Genomic DNA, 21641 nt, shown 5'->3' with positions numbered 1-21641 from the left:
TCTCTCTATGTCACCAAACTTATTTACAACCCCTCTTCCAGAAATCTGGTCAATCTAACATCAATATCTTCCTGATTATCTAATGAAATGTCAAATAGGACCAATTAAGTGGCAAAGCTTACCTTGGAACCACAGACTTCATTATCTCATGTCTAGGCACCTGCAAGCACAGCGTCAGTGGCCTCAATAATTGGAATCAATTCTCCTTCAGATCAACCCTCCACACTCTTCCAGAGTGATCTTTCTAAAACGCATAATCAAGCATCCATTGTCCACAAGGCAAAGGCCGGTTGCCTTGATGTGTCATCTGAGGCACTCCAGGATTGGTCCCCACTTGGCTCTTAGCCTCATTGTCCCCTTCCTTCTAGGTCAACAATGGACATCTGTGCCTTCCTATCTGGGGAAGCCTCTGTCCATTCCTACAAACTCACCACTTTCTTAAGGATTTGGTTCAATTATGATCATTTCACCAAAAGAGAAGAAGTAACACAGCATTTTTGTTTTCTTATGCTACCCAACCTTGTCTTCTAGAACCTTAATTACCCCATTGTGCTATGGTCATTTCCCATACATTTTTAAAAATGTTTTTATAGATTTTGAGAGAGAGGAAGGGAGAGGGATATACAGGTAGAAACATCAATGAGAAGGAAACATCATTGATCAGCTGCCTTCTGCATACCCCGTATAGGGATGGAGCCAGCAACCCTGGTAAGTGCTCTAACCAAAAATTGAACCAGTGATCTTTTGGTTCCTGGGTCAATGCTCAAATGCTGAGCCATACTGGCAGAGCTATTTTCCACACTTAAATATAATATATATATTTTCCCAGCTAGAAGTACAGTGACTGGAACACAGAAGGCTTAATGGCTCAATATAATTTTCTTCGAAACTATCTTAGAGCAGAAATGAAGACATAAGTCAATACCTATGAGGTATGGACAGATGGATGGATGCCTGCCAAGTTGGAATCCTCCTAGACTACATACAAGTTTTCCTTTTGTTTATGCGGACAAGGCTTTTCTACAATATAATGCCCCTGATCTTCTTTCCTACAATCTCTAACCTTGAAAGGGCAAAAACAGCAATCTCTCTTTTCCACTATGATGGAAACCAGAACTTTCATAAACAACAAAAGCAGAGTATAATAGAAAGAACTGATGGATTCAGAGGACTTGAATAAGTAAATGGGTGATGGCTAATGGGCTCAGTTTCCTCAAAGTAGTTATGTGGTTTTAATCCAGTTAGTTAAGTGCTTTTATCTTTAGTTTCTTCATGTATAAACTAGATTTTTAAACTAAATAATCCCCAGGGTTACTTTTGTTTCTAAGATTTTAAAATTATTTAACATCAAGTATCTATTTTGTGGGGTCCTGGGGAAGCCAACTTCCCACAGGGCAGAGGCTACCTTCCCTGAGAGAGGACTACAAGGTTACTGTGGAAAAGAGAACCATGAGAGAGTGAACTAGATTGTAATAGAACCTTTTTATGATGTGGTAACTGGCTAGCAGAGAATTATATTACCAGAAAATACACTGAATAGCCATATTATTATGATCTCTGAACACATAATAATCTGGCCACTCAGTGTGTGTGTGTGTGTGTGTGTGTGTGTGTGTGTGTGTATCTGTGTGTGTGTGTATGTGTGTGTGTGTATGTTAGAGGCCCGCTGCATGAATTGGTGCATGGGTGGGTCCAGCCAGCCTGGCCAGGGGGAGGGACATGGCAGTTGGCCAGCCTGTCTGCTGGTCACATTCTTGGTCGAGGGAACAATTTGCATATTAGCCTTTTTTTATATATATTCAGAGATCATAATAATCTGGCCACTCAGTATATAATTGTCATAGAGGACAGGAGCTGCTCTTGGTTTCTATTCCTCAATATATAATGTTATACCATAATATCGTATAACCCCTAAGAGTCAACAGAGTACAACAGTGCTTCCTGATCACAAAGTGAGGTCAAGTTCAGCACAATAAAAATAGTTTCCAGCTCTAATTATGCAACAGCTTCTCATTATAAAACATTAGTCAGCTTAAGAAAAATGGCTATTAACTTTGAGCATCTCATTAAAATGAACAGTTTATTTGCTAAAGTTACTTGTTTGGAAGAAGTGCTTTGGACATACACACAGGCATATGAATGTTCAAGGGCTCATGCACATAGGCAAATTTCTGCATTTAAAATTTAGCAGACATTTGAATTTTAAGGACATAGTAGCAAGTATTTTAGGTGACATATTCATATTGAAGTCAATGAACAAAAATTGATGCTTGCCAGTGAGAAAAGAATAAAATGAAAATTAGAGTGTGTTCAGCATATGTTAATATCTAAACTCAGAGAGCAGGGCGAGGACAGCAGATCGTGGGGTACAAGGACTAAAAGGTGAAAAGGATGCTATCCGAACACTGGACGGAACCTCAAAGTCTCTTCTTTGGGGAGGGGATACTCAGAAGTCTGTTTTTCAGGACGTTCTGCTGTGACATGGAGCACGTGTTCCACAGCCTTCGTGCCACTAGAGAGACAGGCAGAGACAGTAATGCTGAGGGTTAAGAGGCAGTTACCTGCCTCAGCATCAGTGTTTTGTGGACATTTCTATCAGTGCAGGTAAGCAGACAATTAACTAAAAAAATAAGCTTGAGGACCTGGGGATCATTTTTAGAGGCACACCTCTCAATGGAGACAAATGCAATCAGAAATAAACTATAAGAAGGCAGCATAAGCACCTTTCCTTCTTAGGTGGCCCAGTCTGCATGTCACAGTGTTACAGAAAAGGTTCATTGTGGAGGCTGCCCTGGCCTATCCTGAGCCCTCCACAGCGTTCTGCTATTACAGGGAGTCCTGCCCAAACCATATTTTACCAGTGGCAGCTGTCTCCAGTCAAATTTCAGTATCATAACTGTATAGAACACTAGAATAATTTTCTGATCATGAATATTACAATTTATTCAGTGAGAAAAGGAGTGATTAAGATTGTAGTAGAGCAACAATAAGAAAATGAATGAGGGTTTTCTAAAGTAGATCACCACCAGAAAATTAGATGTCATTCTCCCCTTTGCCAGTCACATAGTTCATTGGGAACAGGGAGTCACAGTTGATACTCAGGAAAACTGCAGCTGTGAGTTTGGGTAAAGTGTTTCCACTTACAAGTAACCAATATGGTACATTTTAAAATTCTATCTATCTATCTATCTATCTATCTATCTATCTATCTATCTATCAATCATCTATCTATCTATCTATCTCACCAAGTTTATTAATTTTAGAGAGAGAGAGAGTAGGGACAGGGAGAGGAAGAGAGAAATATAGATGTGAGAAGCATTGATCAGTTAGTTACTTCTCGCATACATCTTGACCAGGATCAAACCTTCAACCCTTCGGTGCATGCAATTCCAACCAACTAAGCTACATACACCAGGGCTATTTATTTTTTAATATCAAGAGATGAACAAAGTTGCAAATTCAATAGGAGCTTTGATTCAGAATTTCTAACAGTATCAGCTCAGATTTTTAAAAATTTGAATAATCCATGGCTCCAAATGACTTTAAATTTTATTCTAAAATCCATAGGGGGCTGAAAGAATTAAAAAAGAATGGTTCATATTAATAACACTACCTTATCCAGAAAACACAGTTTCTAAATTCCAAGTTTACCAGGCTTGGCAGTATTGGGAAGTGGAGGGTTGGGAGGTGTCTTGTAGTCCATTACTATGTGTGTTCATAACTTATTTCAGAAAAATGTGTTCTCCTGATTCCCAAGCAACCAAAAGGATTTCTAAGCTAAAGAACCTGTAACCTATACCCATCCAGGGTTGGGCAAGAGTACATTTATAGTTATGAGTATGCACAAGTTTATTCTTGTATTATTGTTTATTAATTATTATATTATTTTCCATACAAACTACTGTAAATCTACTTTTGTACCATCCTGTATATACATAATACTTATTTTCTTTATCATATAAACTGAACATTAAAAAATTCTAAAATAGCCGAAACCGGTTTGGCTCAGTGATAGAGCGTCGGTCTGCGGACTGAAAGGTCCCGGGTTCGATTCCGGTCAGGGGCATGTACGTTGGCTGCGGGCACATCCCCAGGTACGGGATGTGCAGGAGGCGGCTGGTCGATGTTTCTCTCTCATCAACGTTTCTGGCTCTCTATCTCCCTCCCTTCCTCTCTGTAAAAAATCAATAAAATATATTTAAAAAAAAAATTCTAAAATAAATTTATTTCTCAGCTAAATATTGCCTAAAGACTGTTATTGAGCTTATACTATATTATAGAGCTTAAAAACAGTAGTACAGTGAAGTACAAGAGCTGATGATTACTCTGTGTATACATGTGTCAGTATATGTGAGTACATACAAAACTGAGCATTGACATTTGGCTCATATTTGAATTTTCAGGCTATTGCAGGTAGTCTTGTGATGGTATATTCATGAGTGACGTATTCATATTTAATTAAACAAAAACAGCCTCATGCTAGTGAGCAAAAATAAAATCATAGCCAAAAATCCCAACAGAGCTAGCTGATCAATATAGCATAGCAGTGAGAAAAACATTCTATTTCAATGACAGAACAAACCCATGATGAGAATTAAAATGTTTTCTTATTTGTAGACACTTTTTTGTCATTCTTAATCTTCTTAAACTTTTCTGTTATCTATTTCCATATTGAATGACATCTTATTTTCACTCATGGCTCTTGGGTAACTGAGGTTTCTTTGGTTAGTGTTTTAGTTCACAAAGTATTTTTGTGTTTCTTTCCCACAAATGGAAATCAGACAACAGTGACTTTCTGACACCTGAATTACCTGGGGCTAGAGAGCAGAATGGTAATCCTTTTGAAGTCCATCTTTACAAGATGAATGACTGGTGTCATCACAAAATAAATCTTAATTATTTAAAAAAATATATATTTTATTGATTTTCCACTGAGAGGAAGGGAGAGGGATAGAGAGCTAAAAACATCGATGAGAGAAACATTGACCAGCTGTCTCCTACACACCCCCTACCCGGGATGTGCCTGCAACCAATGTACATGCCCTTGACCGGAATCAAACCTGGGACCTTTCAGTCCCCAGACCAACGCTCTATCCACTGAGCCAAACTGATTTCAGCAAATCTTAATTATTTTTAATGTCATACTTGTCACACTAAAAATAGTATACTATTAATAGTATTTTTTTGTTTGTTTGTTTGTTAATCCTCACCCGAGGATATTTTTCCAGTGATTTTTAGAGAGAGTGGAAGGGAGGGGGAGAGACACAGAGAGAGAAACATTGTTGTAGAGAGAGACATAACAATTGATTGCCTTCCACACATGCCTTGGGACCCTTCAGCCTGCGGCTGACACTATCCACTGAGCCAAACCAGCTAGGGCACTTTTGTACTATTTTTAATGTAAAGATAGACAGATCAGATGTTTCTGTCAATATATGAAATTATTTGTGTTTCTTTGCCTGTAAGTCATAGAATTGTATAATTAGAAGGATTTAATAAAATAAAGCATGTGCTTCCTCAAGAATTCCTTTACAATTTCTCAGTTCTTTTAAGCCTTTCTTTATGGTAAGGCAATGTGAGGCTAAGACTAGGCTTAGGAAACTTCTAGGTAATATTCCTCTTGAAATAACAGAAAGAAATAACTCAAGATTTTAAGTTATATAATATTTTGAATATTAAGATTTTAATTCACACAAAGCTATTAATTATCCTATCTTTTTACCTGAAATGCTCAACTAAGTTCTAATTAATATTACAACTGACTCAAAATATCACCAAGAATCTATTGCATACTAGTGGCCTGGTGCACAAAACTCATATACATTAAAAGGGGATTAATTAGAGAAATATTTTAATATTGCTATTTGCCCTTTCTCTATAATATAAGTGTCAGAGATGAAAGAAAATTAGTAAAATGTATATGAAAATATTTCTCCTGTCAGAGTCTGGGGCGCATCACAAGACCCAGAGTCAAGTCCCGGCCCTCATATGGCACCTAAAAATCATGTGAGACCCAGACCCTGCTGGCCCCATCCCCATCAGGCAAGAGGGCAAGATCCAGACCAGACCGGCCAAGCCCTGCCAGACGAAGTGGGGGTGGGAGGGGCAGGAAAGGGTGGACGCGTAGTCTCAGTTCCCCCATCCAACCCTGCTGGGTGGGGGGCGCAGCCTCAGGTCCCCCAGCGCCAGGGTGGGAATCACGGCCTGAGGTCACCAGGCCCAGGGCAGGGGAAGCAGTCTGAGGTCCCCCGGCCCATCTTCGGGGCCAGGGCACACCTTGAGATCCCCCATCAATCCACACCGGGCAGGGGGCATGGCTTGAGGTCCCCTGTCAGGCCCTGCCAGGTAGGGGGTGTGGCCTCAGGTCCTCTACCCAGGCCTAGCGCCACACAGCCTCAGGTCCCTGCTGATAGCTCGTTAAGGCTCCTTACGGGAACTCAGCCTCCACTGTGGGTGCAGCCATCTTGTGTTACGGAAACCTCACCTCTGCTGTGGCCACCGCCATCTTTTGTGATGGTGTGACTGTCAATTTGCATATTCCCTCTTTATTAGATAGGATGATCCAGCTGACTAACCTATTATATACTGTATATAACAGCTTAAACAGATGTCATAATATGGCAACCAGAAATTAGATTCCCCATTATTTTTTTAAAACCAGGTCATTGTAAATCTCTTTTTTCCTAAATTGGAATGTTAGGTTTCTTTGTCCTTCTCACAGAGCACATGAAAAATTTTCTTTGGTAGAAATTAATTAAGTCAAGAACACTGTTTATAATATGAAATGCAATTTTTCCAAACACCAAGCTTTCTTTTCAAAATATAAGACAACAGGTCACAGTCCCTAAATGTCAAGTCCAAAGGCTAAACAAAGGCCCTCAAAATACAATCTCAGGATCTATAGTATTTAACTATCTTAGAAGCTGATGTCACTAAATATTTCAGTGTGGATGATCAAGTGAGTAAAGACAGACCTTTGGCTCAATAAACTTTAAGAATAAAAATGAACTCCTTTAGATGTATTACCACTACTTAAAAGCGATCACATTTACTGCTGTCCTTATGTGAAATAAATAGAAGTACTTTCCAACTTTTTTTCCTTCAGAGTAAATTTGCTTGACCTTAGGTTCTCATCTCTCCTCAATTCACCTGTGAAACTAATGCCTGCTTGAGCTCAAAAATACACTTTTAAGTTTATTTAGATCTAGTTGACCTAGACCAGTGGTCAGCAAACTGCGGCTTGTGAGTGAGCCACATGTGGCTCTTTGGCTCCTTGAGTGTGGCTCTTCCACAAAATATCACATGCAGGCAGTGATTGAAACTTTGCGATTGAAACTTTGTGGCCCATGTGCAGAAGTCGGTTTTCGGCTCTCAAAAGAAATTTCAATATTTGGCTCTGTTGACTAATGAGTTTTCAGATCACTGTTCTAGACAATTACCTCAAACCTTAAAGTAGGATGTTTAAGTAATTACATTTTAAAGATGCTCACCACACTTTTTAAATTTAAATCTAAATATTTAATCTAGAAATTTAAATTTAGAAACATATACTCTCTTCTGGTACTTGACTTTCTGAATTAATGCCTTTTCTAATTTTTCCAAATGAAGAACTGTTCTTATCTTTGATCTTATTACACAGTTGTTTCTCTTAATGGCTGATCTTTTTAATAAGGTATTCTTACAAACAACTGTATTCTTGGTGTGCTGATATAATCACATAACTACATGTTCTAGTTATAGTCATTATATACTGTAGTCACACCTCATACCCTAAACCAAAACCCTTACAGTGGTTACTGGTGGTCCTTCTGCTTTGGAATTTTAAATGACAATAAAAGCAATCACCAAAAAAGTCTTGGGTATAATTACAGAAAAACAAATAAAAGAAAAAGATAACGTTAAAAGGCAGTTGAGAACCAGTAAAAACAAGGGCCCTAAAACAAGGCATCCATGAAAGTGCTTCCATGACACCTGTTTAGTTTATTAAATAAATAAATAAATAAATAAATAAATAAATAAGGCTTCCTGCTTTGGTAGAGCCTGTTTTGATATTGTGAAAATTAAAACATCATATATATGAGCCAAGATTCTAAATAATACCAGGAATACCCAGACTCTAAGACCTTTGAAGCCATGAGAAGACAAGTGGTCAGTGGGGCTGAATGCTTACCTTGATCGAGCTTCAGTAGGGAGTGGTGGGTCAACAGAGTGGCTTGGGGAGGCTGGCTGCCCAGGTGAAGAGAGGGGCATGCTGTGCATTTGCTTTGGGGACTTTGGCACGTCACTGAAGGAGCAGCCTTGCCCGCAAAATTGGAAGGATGAGGAACTCTCAACTGTGGGAGGCAGGTCCAGGGCCTGCTGCCCAGAAGCATTCAGCTCTTGACCTCGTCTTTGGTTTTCCATGTTTAGCAGCACCTCTGTGTTGGAAACACCATCCCTGGCATGGAGGGCATAGTCCTGGGATTCAGCCATGCAGGTTTTGAGCCTTGGGATCTCAGTGCTGGTGTACAGAGAACCGAAATCTTTGCTTGACTCAGCCAGCCTGTCACTTTTTCCTCCCCTTTTCTCAACAGCATCTGACTCCCTCCTGAACTTGGTAAATCGAGACAAAGATTCGGAGTCTGCTTCAGAATCCAGAGCTAGCCCATATTTTTCTGCCAGTTGCCGTCTCCTCTCCGCTTTGTATCTTGCAATCCTTTCAGCTTTGGATTCAAGGCCCTGGGTGTCCATACTTGAACTATAGGATGAGTCACCATGGACACCTGAGGTTTCTGTGCAGTGTTTAGGTTGAGTCTGCTTTTCTAAAGAAGAATCAGAAGTTTCTTCCTCTTCATTTGATCGGCCTACAAGAAGATCACATGAATAATAAACATAAATTTAAGTAAAGATATATTTACCATACTCTGTTATGTACATAATACACACTTGAGCACACTAGCTCTGAAGGACCATTTTAGCTCATATAAGTGTATCAGCTAAATGGTTACCTGGGATGTTGGAGGTTTGAGATCTTCAGTGAAATACGTAAAGACTGGGAATGTTCTATGGGCTCTGCAAGTCATGTAAAGCAAGGGCTAAACTAACGTTCAGTCCTCATTCCTGAGAGCTCTTCAGTCCTTGTCCAGGGCTTATATCCTCTTACTAATATACTATTATTTATGTATTTATTTTACTGCTTTTTATTTCTGAGTTTAATATTTCATGTGTGAGACCAGAGGATGAGTTCAGAGCTCTCTAGAAAAAAGATGATATTTGAACTGCTGTAATCTGACAAGTGAGGGATTGTGATTTCATAGGATCTGAGATTAACCATAACAATAATGGCCCATGTCAGTATTCACCAGGTTTTATAAAATAGAAGTGGATTTTTCCAACTGTAGCACACATGCTTGAAATAGAAAATGTCTACCATGAAAACATAGGGAGGTAAAAGCCCAAATCACCAGTAATCACTAATTTATAACAATCGATTAACATGCTAATTGACCGTAACTTTGCAACACCCACCAGACAATCAGGAGTGAGTATGCAAATAAAACAACAAATAGGGTGGGTTAATTTGCATACACTGGCACCTAGCAGCTGTGGGCAGGGTGTGATTGCTTGCATTGTCACCATGGTGACAATGCAGGTGTTCTGCACCACCCCAGTCACTTCGAGCCTCTGGGCAGCATGGGAAGGCGGAAAGGCAGCTCTGGGCCAGAGCAAAGGCACTGTCGGCAGCCAGGGGAAGGAAGGCCCATTCTTGCACAAATTGGGCCTCTAGTCAATAATAAATTAGTAATTTACCAAACATTTCTATTTAGTCCTTCTAGTCTTTTACATAATTGATTTATCTTTCTCTATGTAGAATAATTTTTATATAATATTCATGTTCTAGATAAAATACTTTCCTATACTTGGAACTCTTATTTTGAAGACATCATTCTTTTAAGGCTTTGTAATAGTTTATCCAATAGGCATGCATCATTAATTTAATCCTTTTTCTATTACTTGACATTTAAGTTGTCTCTGTCTCTTAATCAGTCTGATTTTCCTAATTATTATCTCAACAGACCTGTAAAACTCCTTTATCAGGAGTTACAACATTTTTTTTTTTTGCCTTCACTCTTTTTTTAAAAATTCTTTATTGTTTAAAGTGTTACATATGTCTCCTTTTTCCCCCATTGACCACTTCCCAGCTACTCCCACCCCCCAGAACAAGCCCTCTTCCCTCTACTGTCTGTGTCCATTGGTTATGCTCATATGCATACATACAAGTTGTTTGGTTGATCTCTTACCCCCAAACTCCCTCCCTGCTTTCCCCTTGAGGTTTGACAATTTATTCAATGCTTCTGTGTCTCTGGCTCTATTTTTGTTCATCAGTTTATGTTCATTATATTCCACAAATGAGTGAGATCATGTGATATTTATCTTTCTCCAACAGGCTTATTTTGCTTAGCATAATGCTCTTCAGGTCCATCCATGCTGTTATAAATGTTAAGAGTTCCTTATTTTTTACAGCAGCATAGTATTCCATTGTGTAGATGTACCACAGTTTTCTAATCCACTCATCTGCTGATGAGCAGTAAGGCTGTTTCTCAATCTTAGCCATTGTAAATTGTGCTGCTATGAACATAGGGGTGCATATATCCTTTCTCACTGGTGTTTCTGATTTCTTGGGATATATTGAGAACTGAGTCAAATGGGAGTTCAATTTTTAATTTTTTGTAGAAACTCCATACTATTTTCAATAATGGCTGCACCATCATTTTAATATACATTCTAGACTGTTGAATTGATTCATATAAAGTTTACATCAATTTTCACTTGAATCTGCACTATATGCTCGTTCTCCTCTTATAAACATTGAGGGCTAATTTTTAAAATTTCCTTTGATTATTAGAAAAAGAGAATAAACATATTTTTCTATTGTTTACTAGCCATCTGTATTATCTTTTTCTTCTCTGAAATACCTGGTCAAGCTTATTGCTCTGTATTCTATTAATTCATAGTGTCATTTTTATTGGTTTGTGTCAATGTTTATAGGAGAAACATGAGTCTTTATCTTATAAATATTTCAAACTTGATTAACCTTCTTGTGAAGTCTACTTGTAAGATTTTTCTTGGGAATACAGATGTTAATCATTATGTAGTCAAGTCGATTGACCTGGTCATTTGTGATTTCCACAGCTGTTTCTGTGTTTTAAAAGTCCTTTTCAATTCAACTTGAATTATGTATTCACCTATGTTTTCATGTTTTTTTTTAATTTTAGTTAAATTAATCATGTAATTAATTGGAACTTACTTTTATGTTTAAAATGAGAAGAGAAATATGTTCCCTACCCCACCCCACAAGCAACCACTTTTCCAAGAACAATTTATTGAATAACTCTCCCTTTTCTCCCTAACATGTGATGCTTAAATGGTCTTATAATAGAGGTCCAGTGCATGAAATTCATGCACTAAGGGGGGGACCCCTCAGCCCAGCCTGTGCCCTCTCACAGCCTGGGACCCCCAGGAGATGCCTGTCTGCTCACTGGTCCTTAGTGCTGCCACAGGGCGGGAGAGGCTGCTGCTACTGCCGCTGTGCTTGCCAGCCATGAACCTAGCTTCTGAATGAGCAGCACTCCCCTCGTGGCAGCACACTGACCACCAGGGGACAGCTCCTTCATTGAGCGTCTGCCCCTGTTGGTCAGTGAGCATCATAGCAATTGGTCATTCTGGCTGTTCTGCCATAATGGTCGTTTAGGTTTTTATTATAGAGAGGTCCAGTGCATGAAATTCATGCACGGAGGGGTGTTCCTCAGCCATGCCTGCACCCTGTCCAATCTGGGGCACCTTGGGGGGTGTCCAACTTATGGTTTAGTTGGACAGTCCTCTCATAGTCTGGGACTGCTGGCTCCTAACAGCTCATCTGCCTGGCCTGCCTGCCTGCCTGCCAGCCTGATGACCACCTAACTGCTCCCTTGTCAGGCTGATTTCACCCCCAACTGCCCTCCCCTGCTGGCTTGATTCCCCATAACTTCCTTCCCCTGCTGACCATCTTGTGGTGACCATTTTGTGATGATGTGGAGGCAGCCATCTTGTGACAACATGGGTGGCCATCTTGTGATGAAGTGAGGGCATGAGACCGTGAGGGCCACCTAGGCTTTTATTAGTATAGATGGTTCTGGCTTCTTCCCCAGAAAGGGGTTTTGGTCTCACTGCATGACATTATTGGTTTGTATATCTCTATAGTTTCTGATCATCTCTGGTAAGAAAACCAGAGAACTAAGATTTTAAAAGTTACATACATGAATAAGTAAAAATAGAGTACCAAGTTTATAGCCAAAAGTAAACCCTCATGTGTATAATAGGTTAATCTATAATAACAAAAGCATAATATTCAAATTAGACCAGACATCCTTCTGTACGAAGTCAGGGTTGTTAAGGAAGCCCGGTCCCAGGTGACTACCGGTGGCTAGAGATAAGTCCAGGTCCTAGATGCCAAAGGGAAGCCCAGTTCCTTGGTGCTGGATGGAAGCCTGGATCCCAGTGCCAGAGGGAAGCCAGTGCTGGAAGCTGGGGGAATGAAGGCCTACTCTTGCACGAATTTTGTGCATTAGGCCTCTAGTCTATACTCATAAAAGGGTAAAAGCTAATTAGACTAGGTTGACCAGACATCTTCTGGACATCTGATTTCCTTCCAGACAAAGACACGTGGCAGGGGCCAAGGCAGAGGTGGTTAGGGGCAATCAGGCCAGCAGGGGAGCAAGAAGTTAGGGGTGATCAGGCTGGTGCAGGGGTACAAGCAGTTAGAGAATGATCAGGCTGGCAGGGGAGGATAGTAGGGGCAATTGGACCAGCAGGGGAGGGCATTTGGGGGTGATTGGGCTGGCAGGGGAGCAGTTAGGCATTGATCAGGCCAGCAGTGGAGTGGTTATGGGGTGATCAGTCTGGCAGGCTAAAGCTGTTAGGGGCAAGCAGGTGGGATTGGGCCTAAATGTTCAGTCGGATATCCCCCGAGGGGACCCAGATTGGAGAGGGTACAGACTGGGCAGAGGGACACCCCCCAGTGCACAAATTTCATGCACCAGGCCTCTAGTCCTATATAATAAAACCCTAATATACAAATCAACCAAATGGCAGAAAGACATATGGAATGACCAGTCATTATGACATACACTGACCACCAGGGGACAGATGCTCAATGTAGGAGCTGCCCTCAACCAGTCGTGAGGAGGACAGAGCGGACATAAATGTGTTATTGATGTTTTTAACAGATCTGTGTAATAACACCTACACAATTCACTTTTGTGAGCATCTCACTTTCCAATCCCATTAGATAAAAAGGCTAGGCTGGAGCAGCCTGCCTGATGATGGCCACCAGGGATGCTCACCGGTGTGGGGGCTGGCCGGGTCTGTGGCTCGCATGTATCTGGGCGTGTCTTCTTCTAGCAGCCGGTGAGTAACTAACCCTGTGCAACTCTGCAAGAGGATGGGCTGGGTGTCCGTTTCAATTCCTTCTAAGCGCCTGGCGATTCTTTCTTTTCTGTGTAAAACACACATACACACAAAAAGAGAAAATCAACTCTAAGGGAAAATTGAACATGGCTTTGCCAAGCAAGCTCTTCTACTTGCAAATTACATACAATATATCACTTACCTTTTCATTTTTAAAAATTCTTTCCTCCTTGGTTCAAAGGTGTTTCTTAATTCTGTAACCAAAACAAAATAAGAGAATAAAGTAGTCCAGCATTTACCAGTCATCCATTCATTTTACTCCTTCATGCAACATATATTTATTGAACTCCTATTTCTGCTCATGGCTGCCCAGGTGACAGTGACACACAAAACTGACACAGTTCCTGCTTTCCTGGAGGTTGTCTTATAATGAGGCAGGCAGGTACCAAATGAGTGTATACACACACACACACACACACCCCAACAGGATGGGCTAAGAAGTAAAACCATAAGAGTAAGGGGCAGAGTGACAACAGCAATATGTATTTCATTCAGGGGAGCCAGAGGCGGCCTAACCAGTAAGATCTCCCTAGCGAACAAAAAATCTCAGTAACTATTTTTAGTTGGTATTAGAGTTAGGAAGTATTTTTAACTTTTCATTGACATTTGCAACAGTAGAGATTAATACTATGCCCCACTCTACTCCTGCCCTGCATACCCTTCAGCAAACTACAACAGCCGAGACTCATCACTCCTATTTCACCCTATCATTTAACCCGTAAATATCCATAACTATCTAATTGTATTTCCAGTGGTACCAATATACCATGTACATTAACACAGTCTCTCAACCCCTCCCACAGGCTTTCCCTGGGAGGAAATGTTGACATGTGTTTCCTTGCTATAATTTAGGTGCATGATAGACAAAGTGATTACTGTAATTTTCTTAGCAACACTGCATGACCCGATGAATGTTCTGCTGTGATGTTGAAAGGATCTCATGTGATACTAACTACAAAGATATTACTAAGATGCCAAATAATTGTTTCTTTGGAGAAATAGCCCAATTTTGTGGAGAATAAAGGTCTCTCTCTGGCCTCCTCCGCAATCACAGGAATTCATGAGGGCTCATCTGAATGGTTCCTACAGAGGGCTCAGGAAGGGTTAGAGAGAGGGGTCACTGTTAAGATTGTTGGCTTCAAAAGAGTCTCTCTCTCACTTGGCCTTACCAGGAAGCAGAGTAGCCAGAGGCAGAGGTGTACTTGCCCTGCAATGTGAATTATGGTCCTATTTAGAACACAAGGGTATAATGATAATGGGGCATCCACCCCGCTGCCTTGTAGCTAACAATGGCTCCTCAGTTAACAAATTAACTCTAGTGAGATGATATAAGCCAAAGTATATCAATTATTTATTTAAATCTCCAAAGTGGAGGGTGGAGCTGTATTTTTTACAAGACTGCTCAAGAAGCTATTGAAACCAAACTCCAAGTGCTTTTAAAGGTATGCCTTATTCTTATGCCTCAAAACCATACCTGAGAAATAGACATGCACATGACACTTACCTTTTTCCCCCAAACCTACTTCACCCATGTTATGGTCTGAAAGTTTATGTCCCTGACCCCCCCACTCATATGTTGAAATCCTGCTCCCCAAAGTGATGATATTTGGAGATGCGATCTTTGAAAGAGCATAGGCTCTGGCCTAATGATTACAATTAGTGCTTGCACAGAACAGGCCTCACAGAGGCCCCTCTCTCCTTCCACCACAAAGGATACTACAAAAGGGAGGCTGTCTGCAACCCAGAAGAAGGTCCTCATCAGAACCTGACCTTGCTGGCACCCTGATTTGATCTTCCAGCCTCTGGCACAGTGACAAGTAAAATTTTGCTGTTTGTAGGCCACCCAGTTTATGGTATTTTTGTTATAGCAGTTCCAATGCATATGACAAGGTAAGAATAAAATCTACCTATACTAATAAAAGGATAATATGCAAATGATTGGGACATCCTCACGTGTAATCAGCAGGAGGCTGCATGCACAGCAGGCTTGGGTGGGTGGAGACCGGGGGCAGGGCCTGGTGGAGGCCTCTGTAAGCCTGCACTGGGAGTCAGCAGGCCTCCATACAGCCCAGCCCAGAGGTGGGGCCCGGTGGAGGCCTCCGTGAAATGAGGCCTGGGGGTCCCTCTGCTTGGCATGATAAGGCCTGTGGGCCTCACAGCTTCATGCAGCACAGAGGCGTGGGTCCCCTGGCTCCAGCCTACCTCTTTGGGGCAATCCATCGAGAAGCACTGGATGGGTAGATGGGACCTACCTCTTTGGGGTGATGGATTATGGAGCTCCTGCAATGTGACAGAATGCAGGCCAGGCTGGTCCTACCCACCCCCACCCATCCCCCGAATGCACAAGTTTTGTGCACTGGGCCACTCATATTACTATAACACACACAGAATGGCATATAACTTCCAATGGGAAAAGTTAAGACATACGATTTTTGTCCTAATTTAAGACTGTGAAAGTCACTTTTAAGTCATACATTTTTAATATTTTTCTATAAATATGCAACTGAAGAAAAAAGTAACCTCAGCAGTATGGTGAGAAAGCTTAACAACAAGCTGTTTCCTAACATTTTTTCCCATATTCTAGAAGGAAAGATCTACTAATTGTAGATTATGTAAATGTTCCACCCACAACAAAACTATACCTTTCTTACTGCCATTACCACCCAGTTTCAGTATTCTACAAGGACTAAGATAATGTGAGAAGGGGTAAAGCGAAATGATGGTCAGAATATAGTTCATCACAGAAACTAAAGCCCAAGAAGTCTGGGGCAGTGAGAGGAAAGAGAGGGACAGGGCAGGTAAGCCAAGTTATCCTACTGTCCATCTCTGTGCTTTCTGAACAAAACAAGCTAGGCAACCCAGCAGTGAACACAGCCCCCTGTTAGCCACTCACTGCCAGGTACACGAAGTCTCAGGGTAGCATTTAGCAGACATACAGGTGCACTGCATCAGGGTCACAGACTCACAGAAGACTGGATCTGGAGTAGATCACTGATCACTATGGCCTTTGGAATGGGCAATATCTTTGCTGTAAGGCTTGCACTGCAGGATGGTGAGTAGGCATGGCTCTCCTACTAAATGCCAGTTGTTGTGACACAAAAATGTTCCCATGAATTTGCAAAGCCCCCTTTAAAATGGTACTGTCCTGGGTTGAGAATCATTGAACTCAGCCCAGATATTTCCAAAAGGCAGTCTTTTTCCCGAGTTTATGCCTTAGGATATACTAATGACAGACACCACTAGACCATCACTGCACTCTTTTCAATCAAACCTAGATTCAAACTCAAAATAATTTCAAACCTAAAATCTTATAGTCCTCTCTGATTATGTACTGAGAAATGCAATGAGATCATAAATCAAACTATATTTTAAATGTATCAATGAGCTTATTGATTTTAGTGAAAATCTACAGTAAGTATATTAGAAAAATTTAAAAAATCCTCCAGCAGCAGGAACCAGTTTGGCTCAGTGGATAGAGCATCGGCCTGCGGACTGAAGGGTCCTGGGTTCAATTCCAGTCAAGGGCATGTACCTTGGTTGCGGGCACATCCCCTATAGAGGGTGTGCAGGAGGCCACTGACCGATGTTTCTCTCTCATTGATGTTTCTAACACTCTATCACTCTCCTTCTCTGTAAAAAATCAATAAAATATATATTTTTTAAAATCCTCCAGAAAAAAAAAAGATTATCTCTCAATCTGTTCTTTCTTACAAATATATTTTTAATTATCAAGATTTGCCTCATTCTTATAAACATGAGATTAAAGAAGAAAGGAATGGTATGGAAGTAATAGATATCTTGAGTTTGGCTTCCTTTCTCCAAGTCTATAATTTAAAAGTAAAATCAGTAAAACAACAAGTAATATAATTATTCTAATATATCTATTTCATAGAAAAAAACCTCAGTTTTATAAAATATATTGATGCTTTATTTGAATCAGTGATGTGTTCTTTATCATCCCTTTCCAGAAAAAAAAACAAACACCTCAAATGGGCACTTGTAGTCCTCCTCAAGTCCTCTCACTAAAATCTGGTCAGGTTTATCACAAACATTGGAAAAAAGCTAATTCTAAGAAATTATAATAGTTCTCCTTGCTATAGAAATCTAATGTTGTCAGCCCACTGTTTCATTTATAGACTAGAGGCCTAGTGCATGAAATTCGTGCACGGGGGTGTGACTCTTGGCCCAGCCTGCACCCTCCAATCTGGGACCCCTTGAGGCATTTCCAACTGTCCTGGCTCCCATCTGCTTGTCTGCCTGCTTTCCTGATTGCCCCTAACTGCTTCTGCCTGCCAGCTTGATCATCCCCTAACCACTACCCTGCCATCTTGGTTGATGCCTAACTGCTCCCCTGCCAGCCTGATCACCCCTAACTGCCCTCCCCTGAAGGCCTGGTAACCCCTAACTGCTCTCCCCTGAAAGCCTGGATTCCCCTCAACTGCCCTTACCTGCAGGCCTGGTCTCCCCCAACTTCCCTCCTCTGCCAGCCTGGTCATCCCTAACTGCCCTCCCCTGCAGACTTGATTGCCCATAACTGCCCTCCCTTGCAGGCTTGATCCCTCCCAACTTCTCTGCCCTGCTGGCCATCTGGTGGCAGACATCTTGTGTCTTGGAGTGACGGTCAATTTGCACATTACTCTTTTATTAGACAGGTTATTCCTACAGTTCTATCACAGTTATCTTCTACCTAATAGTAGTGATAATAGTTTCTTATTATTCATGGTTTACCAAAAGAAGTTTTCTTTCCTTTAAAATTTTCAGCCCTGGCCAGATGACTTGGTTGGAGCATCAACCCATACACCAAAAGGTGATGGGTTTGATTTCTGGACAGAGTATATACCTAGGTTGCAGGTTCAATCCTTAGTCAGCACACATATAAGAGGCAACTGATCAATTAATGTTTCTCTCTCCCCCACTTCTCTCACCCTTCCTTTATCTCTCTAAAAATCAATTAAAACATATCCTTGGGAGAGAATTAACATTTTTATGTAATTTCAGACTTACAGAAAAGTTGAGACATCCTTCATAATACGTTAACATTTTACTATATTTGGTTTATTTTTATCCTTTTTTCCTCTCTTCATATGTATATTTATATGTATATAAAATACATGCACATATATTTACATATTTATTTTTATGAATCATTTAAGAATAAGTTATAGCATGATGCGCCTGTATCTCTAAATTCTTCCTATTTCCTAAAAGTAAAGAATAAAAATATTTTAAAAATTCAATTACACAGCCATAATTGAATTGATTATATGCTGTGTCATAATGTATATAATTCATAAATGGTTCAGGAAATGGTAATAGTGATTAATAGTAATCCACATATAAACAAGCTCAGTAGATCTACCTTCTGTTGTAATAAATTTTCTATTTTGCTTTCAAAGACTTTAAGACTTTGCGATGTACTAAATTATCCCTTTATCATACCCCACCTTTTAGTCTGCTGCCCTTGCTTGCACAATATGTATTTATGGGTCTATATTTTTAGGGATTTCTGATGGGAATTTGTCAGTTATTTTCCAAGTAAGACAATTTGAGAGGATTTGACATCAGGGCTATAATGGTACATAAAATTACTTAACTGCCTACTTTGCTTTGTAATAACATTTGATACCAACATTCAGGTCTGCCAGTGCTTTTCTCGGGAAACATAAGTTCTTTGTCAGCTCTAAGAAACAGTCTTTCTGGTAAAGTTATTGTGGAGTTCAGTCCTCTAAACCTGAGTACACAGATCTTCTAGAGAAACAAGTGGCAGGGGACTGCCAAGAACTCATCTCCCTGACACTGCATTTGACAGCTGGAGAGCATAGGCCAGGTCCAGAATATTTGAAAGACTGACCTTCCTCTGCCCCAGGAGGAAGCACTTTAACTTTACACTTGGATGAAAGCCACTAATGTAAAGACAAGCAGCTTATAAAATAAGTAATTACAAAATTAGAGTGTTAAGGGGAAGGGGTGATGGCTAAATGTGGGGTCTCTCTTTTGGTGAAGAAAGTGTTCTAAAACCGGCAGTGGGATGGATGTACAGCCCTGTGAATGCCACTGAAACAGCCTCCTTCAAATGGATGGGCTGAACGGCATATAAAATATATCTCAGAGGAGCTATTAAAAAGGTAGAGTAATATATCTGGTGCATTTTATAATTACTAAATGGAAAACCTATTTTTATATTATAGTCTTCATATAGGTAAGGATTTTAAATCCCTTGACTACCTGTTGGTGACACAGTTAAAGGAAGTCCCTGTGAGGAAACTAAATGATCAATTTAATGCTCAGTTTCACAGAAGCAAAAACCCTCACTAAATGAAGAGAAAGAAATTTCTAAACAAACATAAAACTCTGCCATTAAAAGTCCTAATTCCTATTTTTAACATTATATTGCCAAGAGCTGTTATAATCATTAACATATCTGTTATGATGATGAAATGAAAATTTTCCTGTAATGCATGGTCTTTCCTAACATGCTCACCCACATCGTAAAGGTTGTGAAAAACAACTGTGGGAATTCAGGCAAAATTGAGGGAGGCAGGGCTCTGGTACCTTTTAAGCATCTTTTAGACATTTTGTTAATTTAGAAATAAAAATCTTTGATGTGTGAAAATTATGTTTTTATGACCAATTCTGATAAAATTTCTAATAAAACTGGTTACTAAGCTTATATGTTTTAAAACTTTATTATATACTAGAGGCCCATTGCATGAATTCATGCACAGGTGGGGTCTGGCCAGCCTGGGCCCAATTGGGGCTGCAGGAGATTGGCTGGCTGGCCCTACCCCCTATTGGGGTGGGGAGTAGGTCAGAGGCAGGGCTGGCCAGGGGGAGAGGCTGCAGGCTTATCAGAGTGGTGGGGGCCCATTGAGGGTAGGATGGTGGGGGGAGGGGTTGCAGGAGGTTGGCTGCCCACCCTCACCCCTTATTGGGGTGGGGGGTTGTGATCAGGGACCAGCTGGCTGGGGGGAGGGGCTGCAGGGCTGGCCAGGGGGAAGAGAAGGGGCATTTGGCTGGCCGCCCTGATCTTGATGGGGTGGAAGAGTCGGATCAGAGGAAGGCGGGCAGGGGGGAGGGACTGCGAGGTTGGCCGGCTGGTCCTACCCCCTGATCAGGCCTGTTTGCTGGCCACAGTGGGCATCATAGCGACCGTCCATTAAGGTCGTTATGACCTTTATGGATGCTGGCTTTTTATATATATACATAAAGTTACTTAGCATTTCATATTATTTTTAATTTTTAAAATTCCAATGTCTATATTATTAAAAAAAAAAAAAACTGGGATAGAGAGGAAGAAGACTTTAAACAGGTAGAAAAGGCTTTTGCTCTATAGAACTTTGCCTAATCAGTCAAATCTTCTAAACTATTTCTAAAACCAATCTGTTCATTCTTCTACTTTGTTCTGATTATCTTCATATATTTTTAATTTGGCTCAGATTAAATAGAGTTTCTCTGCCTTTCACAAAGTCTTAGAAATTGCAAGGACCCTTCCATTCCATACCTGGTCCACACACCCATCCAGATAGCAATCCTCACAGCCTCTTTCCTACCTGAGTACATGGTCACATGACCTGCCTTGTACATTTAATGAGGAGAGCTGATGAGATCATAATGCAGGCCATTTCACTCTCGGTTCTATGAATTACCAGAATTTTTCTTCTTATAAGAAATCTCTTAATTCTACACACTATTCTTGCTGTTGGCCTCTGGAGCAATTTAGAATTAAGCCTACATTTCAATTGACAGTTTTGTAAGTACTTGACAAAATGACCCGTTTAAGTGTTCTCCACTAGGCCAAATTCCTGTGTCCTTCAAATATCCACCTTTACCCAGACTATGTGTAGGCATATCACCCATTCAATTCTTTAGAATGGAGCTCAATTTGTCAGTGAATCTTTTACATATTTTTTTTTCTGGGCTAATTTCTTTTGGGCTTAATTTTGTGGGTAGTTGTTTTTATCCTTTCCTAAGTAGAAAAATAATCTGACCTTGTGCCAAACCTGTTTCTTCTGAAGTAAGGGTTACACAGCTCATTCAGGAAAAAGACAGTTTGTAAACTGGTACTACCCCATGCTAGTGTTACAGTGGGTAGAGACAAAGATCAGGTAATAACACTTCACAGTCAAAACTAGGGGTCCTCAATTGATAGCAGTTGA

General features: G+C 40.6%; 1 protein-coding gene across 17 annotated transcripts in view; it reads right to left on the bottom strand.

Annotated features, from left to right (window-relative positions):
• The window catches only part of SVIL (supervillin), a 263352-nt gene that overhangs the window by 95456 nt on the left and 146255 nt on the right, over positions 1-21641 (bottom strand). For all 17 annotated transcript variants that reach the window (XM_084875354.1, XM_084875358.1, XM_084875345.1 and 14 more), the window contains 3 exons: positions 13628-13686; positions 13362-13513; positions 8171-8843 (listed from right to left, as the gene is read on the bottom strand). In XM_084875354.1, coding sequence (XP_084731480.1) covers positions 8171-8843; positions 13362-13513; positions 13628-13635 — 833 coding nt within the window. In that variant the 5' untranslated portion in view covers positions 13636-13686. The remainder of the gene's footprint in view (positions 1-8170; positions 8844-13361; positions 13514-13627; positions 13687-21641) is intronic.

Source organism: Pipistrellus hanaki, assembly GCF_964339955.1.
Source record: "Pipistrellus hanaki genome assembly, chromosome: 1".
NCBI lineage: Eukaryota > Metazoa > Chordata > Mammalia > Chiroptera > Vespertilionidae > Pipistrellus > Pipistrellus hanaki.
The sequence above is the reverse complement of the archived record's forward strand: the minus strand, read 5'-3'. Positions and strand labels throughout refer to the sequence as shown.